Raw genomic sequence first — 10,886 nt, 5'->3', positions numbered from 1 at the left:
CTAATGCAGGGGATTTATACCCAATCAGTTGCTAAGCAGAATTTTCCCAACTATTCCCGTGGGTCTAATACAAGAGAGCAGATTCACCCAAAGAACCCTCTCTGCCACTGGACCCACTAGGTACTCAGGATGAACTCAAGACAACCTTCTTCCTCAGGTTGTGAAGGGTATTCGCTACAATGCGAAGGGTGTAATTCTCATGTCTTCCCCACCCCATCCCTGCCCCTCAGCTAGCGCCTTCCTCCGTTCTTTTGCCTGCGTGGCGGGCGGGGTGGGGAAGCGGCCGGCCTGGAGCGAGTGCAGCCTCGAGCTCCCCGGATAACGACGATGCCTTCCGACAGTCTCCCCAGCTCTCCGTCCCCTCGCGCAGCCGCACCCCCAACCTTCAGCCCACTTCCCACCGTGCCAAGCTCGCCGTGCGAGAACCATCGGCACAGACGCCCGCGCGAAGCCTAGGGAAGAGGCGGAGCCAACAATCACCCAGGGGCGGTCGATCGGGTGCGCGGGCTGCCCCTGCGCATGCGCTCTGGGGCGATAGGGACCCGCTGCTGTGGAGCCCGCGAAGGCTCTCTGGCCTGGTTCTGGCCGCGTGAGCGAGGGGCCCCAGCCCTTCCTTCTCGCCCGGGGTGAGCGCAGGCTCCACCTCGCCTGAGTGTCCGCTGGTGATGGGCAGTTACAGGGAGGTGGGTGCCGTCAGCCCTGGCCCACGGGGCTCCTCAGCGTGCGGGGGGGAGGGGTGGCGGCTCTCCAACGCTCTACCGCCCGCTGGTCACGTGATGGATTTAGGGCCGGCCCCGCCTGCTGGGGGTGGTGCTGAGGAGCCTAGGGGGAGGGGTGCACCTTGCGGCAGTTGAGGCCCCTTCGGATCCTTGGCAGGCGGATGGTAGGGGGGAGGTGCACCTCGTGGACTGATTGAGGAGTGTCGAGCTTTCCTTGTGTCTCTGGTCAGGGGGCTCCTTGCCAGGCTGGATCCATCCCAAGGCACAAGGAGGCAGGGATGGTGGTAGGCAACACTGCTTCTCGTCCTCCCTGGCACAGCTGAGTGGAGGAGCTGTCACTGCCAGGTGTCCCATCAGTGCCACTGAGGGCTCTTCTGCTTCCCCCCCACTGCTGCTGTATGCCCACAAGTCACTGTCATCGCCAGGTGTCCCACCACTGGCACCGAGCACTCTTCTGCCTGCCCCCCCTGCTACTGTGTGCCCACAGGTTGCAACATCTTGTTGGTAGGCAGCTGGACCATGTGTTTGACACCCCAGGGCTAATGAAATTGGTAGAAGGATCATGGCGCCAATGCCGCTCACAGCCTTGGGAAGGTGTTTAGGTTCTTCCTGTGAAGCGGCAAAGTCGTTCCTCCCCTCCCCCCCCCCGAGAACTGGCATGTGGACAGACTGCTGTATATGCCGGAATTCAAGTTGACTTTGAATTTAAGACACCCTCACTCAGAATTAAATTTGGTGTGTGGAAAATTATAAATGTCATAATTTTCCGTGTATGGAACCTAATTAGTCAAAGGCTGTCTTAAATTTGTCACCCTTCCCCCTAACCCTCCACCACTGCTGTGACAGAGGAAGCAGTAGTAGAGGGAAAGAAACTGGACCGCTGCACTTTCCCTGCCTGCACCTTGTTCTTCCCATGAATGTCTTGGTACCTTCCTACTTGATAGACCTACGTCAAGCCACAGTTGGAGTCTGTGAAAGCAGTGGAAGTGAAGTTTCCTTAACGTGAGAAAATAGGGCTGCCAGGTGTCATGAATCTGATGTTGCTTTCATGCATTTAGTTGCCAAATTATATATTCCAACCTACCAGCTGCGCTATGGACTATAGGCATTAGTCCTCAAGTGTGTGTTTTGGTCACTGGAACCATCACTAACGCTTGATGAATAGAAAGACAGGCCTGTTTTTTCTTAACTGTTTGATAACAGCTGTGAATGAGTGGTTGAGAATAACTGGCATCTGTAAGAGGAATAGCATAGGGTGAGGGGTCTAGTAGTGGCCAGGCTTCCATCAGGAAACATTCAGTTTGACCAGCCATAACACCTGCAATGCACCTCTAATTCCCAGTAGGGCTCAGCGAAACGGCACCATTCTGTTTCACCTTGCATTTTGATTGAACAGCGTTTTGTTTCAAATTTCATTTCAATTCGAAACTGCTGTTCCGTTTCGTTTCATCGAAACAGTTTTGCTGTTTCCATGCTGTTTCAACATTTCACCCATAGGCTATAATGGGGAAGCTCAAAACAGCCTATAATTGTCATTTCTGGCCTGATTTGAATGAAACTTGCAGGCTTGCTAGCCTGAGGCCATGAAGCCTGCCAGTTTTCAAGGAGATAGGCGCAGGGGCTTCTGGGTTCTTGGGTCGTGCACCTCTGGCTGCTGACAGGCAAAACTTGTGACATGGGTGCTTGTGAGACTGTCGATTTTGGGGCACAGTGAGGTGAAAACTGCAGGCCTGCTAGGGCCTGCTGCAACCACAAAGCCTGCCAGCTGTCAAGTAGATAGGTGCAGGGGGAGTCTGGGTTCTGGGGTCCTGCACCTCTAGCTACTGACAGGCCAAATTCATGACATGGGTGGGTGATACTGTGTGTGTGTGTTAAGGTGAACCCTCACTCAACTGACACCAAGGCAGAAAGCAGGAAAATTCAAACAATGCTGGTTGTTACGTAGTTTTTCCATCCCTCCCCCAGAGAACTGGGATTGGAAGGGACCTCAGACTGGCCAGCTACACAGTCAATAATAAGAGTGCTCCTTCCCCCCTCTTCCTTCTCTCACTCCTTTCTTTAGTTTCTCTTTCCCTGCAGGCAAGCCCAGCTTGAGCTTCAAAACTCAAAACCTTTTGAAACATTTGAAACGTTTTGACTTGCCTGGTTTTGTTTTGAGGCTGTTTCAAAGCTCTGTTTCGCTTTGATTTTGCTGTTTCAACCTCAAAACAAGTCAAAAAGCTGTCAAAACAAAACAGCCAGTGAAATTTTGCACAGCCCTAATTCCCAATACCTTGTACATCCTGCAGTCCCAACATCCACTTTCCCATTTAGTTTATCTTAACACCCATGAATGAATATCTATCAGCTTGAGCTGCCAAGTATTGTTCAGCTCTGTACCTTCCTCCGAGCACTGATGATCATGGAGTAGAGTAATACATTACATAGAAGCTTGTAAGTCTACAGTGTTATGCAAATTGTTTGCATAATATTTTATACATAGCGCATCATAAAACTTAGTCTTATGAAAAGACAGAGCAAGGTCAGCTTTGGAATTCCCTAACTTCTTCCTTTGTGTCCCTGGATCAAAATAGCTTAAATTTTCAGGGGAAGCTGCAAGAATTAAATTTATACCTGGGCTTTCGAGAAAGGAGATATTTGTGGGATGACATTTGCCTTTTTTTCCCCCCTATAGTCAGTTACTACTGTGTAATTTGAAAGTCGGTGGGGAGTTTTTTCTTTCTTCATATTAAAAATTTGCTAAAGACACCAGAATATAAGATACATGGCTTAAACAAATGCATGCACATGCTTTCCTGGAAGAAGTGATGCATTACTTCAACCCAGTTCTGCAGCGTCTCTATAGATAAGGCAATCAGCTGTTAGATAAAAGCATCAAAAGAGCTCTACTAAAGTGCCCTGCACACTGTGTCTTCTGGCCTTGCACTGGGCTTGGGGTAGGGATGCACCAAGTTTAAAGTAAGCACACTTTTTTTTGCTTTTTTTTTTTTACGTCTACAAGCAGCCTGGAAATTTTTGAAAATTTTTACTTTTATGAAGTGCAGAAAAAGCTATTTTAATGGATGGATTTAGGTTGATTATTTTCTGTTTGCATGACCGCACTGCACATACTCAGTTATACTTTTTCCCCCCGGAATAAAAGGGAATATTGATTGTGCAGCTGGATGAGCATGGATGGACCTTTGTAATCTGCATAGAGCCGTATTGACTTGTTTAGGGCTCCGTGCAAACTAAGGTGATGCCTTTGCAAATCTGTCAGAAGACCAGGGTCCTCTTCAGTTTCCTTTGTCATTTAGGTATGTTGTCTAAAGCAGCAAGAGGGGAGTGAAATGCTTTATATTTTCTAGGAATAGAAAACAGTGATTATAAAAAAATTACAAAAACTGTTGAGGGAATCAAGGCAGCTATCACTGTCTGAAAACAGTGGAACTTAGTATTTTTATATAATTTATATTTCAAATTCTGTAAACCTCAAAATACCGTCGAAGTTAGGGATGCTTAATTATCTTCAGTTACACATGGGGCAATTTGGGCACAGAGTGATTAGGTGACTTGCCTAAGAAAGTCTTTGAGACAGAAATAGAAGAAACCAGATCACTAGTCTGTTAATCACAAGACTACTTCCATTCCTTCTTGTCAGAGTAAAAAGTGGTGTGATAAATGAATTAGTCTATCTATAGCATTGACATTCAGAATGTACAGATTGGAAATATTTCTGTATTTATTTTTACTATTTTTATTTCTAGGTTAAAGTGAAAATACCTTTTGGAAATAAATACTTAGATGCCATATTTTCTGTCCCAGAGAGGATATTAGCACATGGTGTTGTTCTTACCCATGGAGCTGGAGGAGACATGAATTTCCCTCATTTAGTTTCTTTGGCAACTTACCTTGCTTCTCATGGAGTCTTGTGTCTGCGATTTACCTGTAAAGGGCTTAACATTACCTATCGGACTAAAGCATATAAAAGAGTTGTGGTAAGAAATTACTAGATTCTGTTTTAAAATCTGGAAAACTCAGACAACCATATCTTAGAAACTACTTCAATTTTATTTTGAAGTATATACCACAATATACTCTTTGTATATAATTTTTTGTGTTACTGCCAAGTATTAAGGCGTAGTACGCAATTATTTTGGCTGGAGGGCCACTTAATCAGTTTTGGTGTCCTCTAGACCACATGAGTTTTGGTGTCCTGTCAAGGGCCACGTCTCTCTCCCTCCCTCCCTCCCTCCCTCCCTGGAGCTGTAGCATACCCCAGTCCTCTTTCTTCTCCTCCCTATATGTAGCATGCCCTGATCCTCCCTCTCTCTCTCCCCCTTCACTCCTCCCCTGCAGAGTTGTAGCGTGTCCCAGTCTTTTCCGTTTTCCTCTCCCTCCCCAGAACTGTAGCACAACCTGATCCTCCATCTCTCTCCCTCCCTCCCCACTCCCAACCACTGCCCAGAGCTGTAGCAGATCTCAGTCCCCACTCAGAACTTGCCAGCTCCATCTGCAGCTTATGTCACTACCAGCACAATGCTGTGGATACAGTCCTAGGTAGGTGCCAGCATCAACTAGATATGCCCAGCAGGTTCCAGATGAGGACTGAGGCATCTGCCCAGGTCCACAGCTGATGCTGCCTTATTAGCACTGGACAAAAGCAGTCCCACCCACATGGTGCATGCAGCAGAAGCGGTCCCAGGTGCCTACTCAGCACCACGTGGCAGCCAGAGCCACCAGCCACCTATGAGCCAGATCTCATAAGTTGGTGGCCGCCCACCCACGGGTTGGATACAATCACTTGGCCGGCCAAATCCAGCCCACAGACTGTATTTTGACCACCCCTTTATTAAGGTATTCTTGTGTTATCAGTTTATGTTAAAATCAACATCCTTCAATAGTAACTTAAGGACTAGATTGAGTCTTAAGGAAGACACTTTTAAAGAGCTGCAATTCTTCCCTTGCTCTGGGATATATCGGAGGGAACGCAGCTCTTGAAAATGCACAGCTTATTTCCCATTCCTGCCTCCTGGCCTAGACATCCACTCTAACCAGTAGATGGGAGGTGGTCATTTTCTGCATCAGTCCATATTCTTCATCAGATCTGCAAATTCAGGATTCAGGTATGCCTAGAAAGGGAGATTTACTTAACTGAGTAAAAAGCACAATCCAGCCACCAGAGATTTCATACACTGATACCACTATTAATTATATATCTTATGATGTATGCACCATTTTACTGAAGTTAGATCTTGCCAATGTTAATGTGAGTTTGTTCTATGGAACTTTGCGTTTAAGTACTTTATAAGAACACTATCTATCTTACCCAATTTTCTTGTAAGGGAAATAAAAATATTGATAATACATTGAAAGTTAATTTAAAGAATGCTGCTAGTTTTCAGTGCTTCAAGGCACTTCAGTCAGACTCTCCATATACAGCCCTTTTTGTATCTTAAAATGGTGTTTTTTTAACAAATACTAAATGTTGTCTTATTTCTTTAGGAGTATTTAAAGTCATGTGGAGAATATACACTTTCTGGTGTCTTCCTTGGAGGTAAAAAGCCACAGCAATGGCTTAAAGATATAATTTGTATAATTATTCTGTTCCTGAGGGATAGGAAGAATTTAGGAGTCATCTGGATTGATGCAAAAGGCTATGAATCTACAGACCCTAAGAATTTTGTAATTGTGTTTTGATCCGTAGTTTGATACAATACATAATGGAGGGATGGATATGAAAGGGGGAAATGAAATCAGATATACAGTTATGATTTTCATATGTTCCAATTAGTACTACTTTAGTTTTAATGGTTTCTTTAACGTTACATGGGCACAGTTAAGTTGTCTAAAACAGTACTTAAGTATCATAGTAACCTCTTTCTGGCATTTTGCAAAATGTGCATAATGCTAGTATATTACGTACATTGCAATTAATTAGATAATTTAGTGGACAGTTTATTTCCAGAGTGAACATAAAAGTGAGATGATTGTTTTTCTTTATTTCTAAATGGGAGGAAGGTCGTTCCATGGGTTCACGAGCTGCTGCCTCTGTCGTACGTCAGATTAGCCAGGATGACAGCAATGATGAATTCATTCAAGGTTTAATATGTTTGTCATATCCACTGCATCGGCCAAAGCTTCAGTCCAAACTTCGGGATGAAGATTTATTTTTTATCAGATGCCCTGTGCTGTTTGTCTCAGGATCAGAAGATGAGATGTGTGAAAGAGTGAGTTCCAGTACATATTCCATAAGGGGACAGAAAAGGGGAGAGGGAGATGATAATTCTTCATCTAAACTTGTGACTTGTTAATAAGTTTTCCCGCACTGCTGTACCAGAGAAGGCTCTGGGCAGAAAATGTAAGTCAGTCAGTCATACTTGCTTTTGCATAGGGCTATTAGACTTGCAAGATTAGGGCATGCCAATTTTTGTACTCACTAGCAAGCTAGAGTGTAATATATCTAGCTAGCATCCACATCCAGCTGCCTTTTCTTCCTTTTTGTAGCAGAGTTGACTGGGGGAAAGGCACAGGTCCAGAATGAGGCTTGAATGTTTGCTTCAGGATATATAGCAAAGAGCTTAACCATTCTCCCACTATGCCTGGTCCAATCCAGGAAATTGGATATTGGTAGGATACTGGATAATAGGAAATTGGATATTGGTAGCTCATCCTTGAGTCTTTTATAAAAGTGCTTTTAAATACGTTTTTGCTCTTTTAGGAGTGGGCCAGATTGTATCAGAAAACTATTATACATGGGGGAAAAAGACCAGAGGATATATCTGATTATTCCAAAACTCCCTTGCTGTTTGAGATTATGCAAAGTGAACAATATGCTATAATGGATATATACATATCTATGTTTTCAGAACAAATACAACTATTACCAAAGTACCTTTGCAAAATAGTAACTTTACTGTCTTTTGATGAGGAAAAATTTTGCATCCCAAATCAACAAAATATCCAAGTGTTAATACTGTTCCAAGTACAGTTTATCTGCTAACAGTGTCTGGAACTATCTTCTTTCTATTTTCCCAGAGTAGATGCAAACAAATCAGTTTTGGGTATATGTTGTTGGGTACTCTCCTTACAAAATTTGCTAGGACTTAAAACTATGTGCATATAACAGTCCAGCTCAGGCAATTGTTTCTGAGAGATCTTAACATTTTAAATAGAGGTTACAGCTAACATAATGGCTATTATATTAGCAAGGAGTTACTTGGAGTTTGCTCTTAATTTGAGAAATCCACCTATCCTTTATTAGAGAAATCTGTTTATGGAGCAAGTCCAACAGAGAAGGAGCTAGTCTCAAAAGAAATATTCTTATATTTCATGTTGCTCCAGTTTGTTGCAGGTAATTACCTTTATTGACAGTAAGAATAAATTCTTTTTCGTTAAGTATTTGAGAGGGTGTTTCAGAGAGCTGTCTTCTTAATCTCAACTATACTTCATTTCAGGAGAATAACTAAAATTGCGTGCATTACTCTGAGGAGGTTTCACTGTTGAATACAGTATTTTCTTGTTTGTTAATCCTATTTAATATATGAATAAATTCATTTGATTTTTGCACTGCTGCCTGTTATGTGCAGGAGAGACAAAACAATAACTAATATGGTCCAATTTCAAGCTTATAATTGTATCTTTTTTCCTCTTGACTTGTAGAACTTGTTGGAAGGTGTGGCAAGCAAAATAAAAGTACCTAAAAAAATCCATTGGGTTGACAAAGCAAACCATGGCATGTCTGTGAAAGGACGAACAGCAGATGATGTCATGATGGAAATAAACGTGGAGATTTTTTCTTGGATTCAAGAAATCATTGAGCAGGAATGAAAATAATTTCCAGCAGTTAAATAACATCTGTTATATTAGCCTTCCCTAAAATATAATTGATTAGTAAAGACTTGTTTAACTGGCTAACAGACAAATACAAATGATTTCTTAATGAGTCCTGTTTGATTCAGTAACTGTCATGCTCAGTATTTTTTTAAGAATGGATTAAAAAAAAAATCAGTGAAAGGTTACCAAGGAAGACATTTTTTAAAGGTTTCACATGCAAAATGCTCAATAATAAAACTGGGGTTTTTTGTTTCTATTTGCTGATCTGTTTGACCAAGCTAATAAACTTTTTTTGTATTGTATAGCTTAAGTTTGCTGAAAAATTAACTGAATTTCTGTTGGAACCAAATCTTTAATTTAATTAATTCCTGGGTGTATTTCAGATAGCAGTTAATTTGAGTATTAAATCTCATTTCTTATTTCTAATTTATAACTTAGCAAAAAATAATTTCCAGTTTGGCTGATCTTACAGGTCTGTTTCTCCCTTGACTTCTGCCTCATGCAGGCATTTATACTTGTGCAAAACTGATATAAAATACTACCATTTTGGTTTCATAGTATTTTGCACCCTTTTAGTATGAACCTACTAACACAGTACGGAAACTAGTACAGAATTGGGTGACGTGTTTAATTTCCATGAGAAAGTGATTTTACAAAAGTAGTGATTAACCACCTACTTTGGTCAGGAAAAACATTTTTTCCACTAAAAATAATGCTTGTTTCTGCTAAAATAGCTCAAACCACTGAATTAAGATTCAGACCTTGCTTCTAATTAAGTATAGGACCTCTTTAAAATTTGAGGGACAGAGATTAGAAATCATAAATCCTTTGGATGTTAAAATTTGCTCTACAGTGTGTATTTAGCACTGATTTTTTTCAGAGGAATACATGATACTGGTTTTATGGATTTCTAGAGCTGGTACTATATAGTTCTTAATTTTTTGCAGTACATAGTACATTTAAAAAAAATAAAAAGGAAAGTAGTTTTAAATGCACTGGAGTTAGAGCATGGCTTTGGACTCTTTTGACTCAGTTCATTCCTGCTGAATTCTGTTCACTTCTGCTATATTTTTATTGGCTGGTTAGACCTTTCAGATAGTTTTGTGCACCTACTGTAAGATTTTAGATGCTATGCAAATATCACAACAAATCCCCCTCCCTTGCCTTCCTCTTGAATTTACTTTATATTGGCAAAATCTCTAGGATACATTTAGTCTTAGACTAGACCAGACATGCGCTATTTATTTAACCATGATAAAGTGATAATAAGGAACATACCAACCCAGTCCCTGACAGGTTTATTATCAGAAATAGTAACATTTCCTAGTCACTTACAGTGCCAAGGCTTAAAAAAGCAAAAGCTGAATATTTTCCAGTGTTTGCATGCTTCTGCAGAAGTGTTAAAGTCCAATAAGGCTTTACGGCTGCTGGGAATCCAGCACAAATGGTATTGTCATCCATGTGAAATAGTTTAATTTTGAGGGGGGGTTTCTAAACCACTACAGTAAATTTGGTGTGGAAAGAGAACAATGATTTAACTATGTTTACGATATTAAGCCAGCTAAGCAGTATACTTGGTAAGAGTTGGCATTATAAAACTACACTGCAGCCAAACAGCATTAGTAGTGGTTTAAAAGGCTTCTAGTATCAACAAGTTATTTTTACTTTATTTTAAATACCAGTTAGATATATTTATTGAAAGTCAAGTATTTTCAACTGGACCATATTTTTCTTTACTCTTTGTGGTTGTAGGATTGTTCATGAGTGCTAGGCTAACAGCATTCATAATATTTCACATAAAATACAACTGTCATTCTTAGCAGTACAGAACCTGAACTGAAACTAATACAAACCTTAATTTTGGCTGAGGACCATACAGACACATTTTTAGAACCTGAAGAATTTTAAATCTATCATAATCAAGACTGATCTCATGATGCTTTGTATACAGTACTTCCATTGAGAATAAAGTACATGGAGGTATTAAATCAGAAAACTGACTGATTTAAAACTATCATTATGTCAGAAAATGGTATGGTCTCTTACACCTGTCAAGCATCATCTAAGGATAAACCTTATCAAGTAAAAGAAAATGATAATTTTTCTATAGTATTTTAACCATCCATTATCTTTGTATGGATTACATTCTATGGGACTCTTTGAAGATACATAGAAAGGATATTAATTTTTAGAAAACTGGTTTTCTAAGGAAAGAAGATGTGAGCTGTGTATGTTTGAAAGAGAGTCCCCTATAACCGTGTTGGAAGGGTGGTTTGAAATTAACTTGTATCTGGTCATTTCTTACTAAATACAAACTTCAAGAAGAATTTGGCATTCGACTTTTAAATTCAC

General features: G+C 41.2%; 1 protein-coding gene across 2 annotated transcripts; it reads left to right on the top strand.

The window, feature by feature from the left end:
- Positions 1–502: 502 nt before the first annotated feature.
- TEX30 (testis expressed 30) lies at positions 503–10,822 on the top strand. 2 transcript variants are annotated; one of them, XM_090022546.1, is made up of 5 exons: positions 503–626; positions 4,466–4,696; positions 6,204–6,255; positions 6,720–6,928; positions 8,361–10,822. In XM_090022546.1, the coding sequence occupies exons 2-5, from the start codon at positions 4,574–4,576 to the stop codon at positions 8,526–8,528; spliced, it is 552 nt and encodes a 183-aa protein (XP_089878672.1). In that variant the 5' UTR covers positions 503–626; positions 4,466–4,573; the 3' UTR covers positions 8,529–10,822. The 2 variants fall into 2 exon arrangements, with proteins under 2 accessions (XP_089878672.1, XP_089878663.1); XM_090022537.1 differs by having other exon boundaries at positions 516–683.
- Positions 10,823–10,886: the final 64 nt, after the last annotated feature.

Source organism: Crocodylus siamensis, chromosome 1 (assembly GCF_052110815.1).
Source record: "Crocodylus siamensis isolate JL-2025a chromosome 1, ASM5211081v1, whole genome shotgun sequence".
NCBI classification, from domain to species: Eukaryota; Metazoa; Chordata; order Crocodylia; family Crocodylidae; genus Crocodylus; species Crocodylus siamensis.
The sequence above is the reverse complement of the archived record's forward strand: the minus strand, read 5'-3'. Positions and strand labels throughout refer to the sequence as shown.

Bases quoted from the DNA above. Each gene is read 5' to 3' on its own strand.
- TEX30 (XM_090022537.1), top strand. The intron at 4,697-6,203 runs GTAAGAAATTAC...TTATTTCTTTAG, and splicing joins AAGCATATAAAAGAGTTGTG to GAGTATTTAAAGTCATGTGG. The intron at 6,256-6,719 runs GTAAAAAGCCAC...AATGGGAGGAAG, and splicing joins TTCTGGTGTCTTCCTTGGAG to GTCGTTCCATGGGTTCACGA.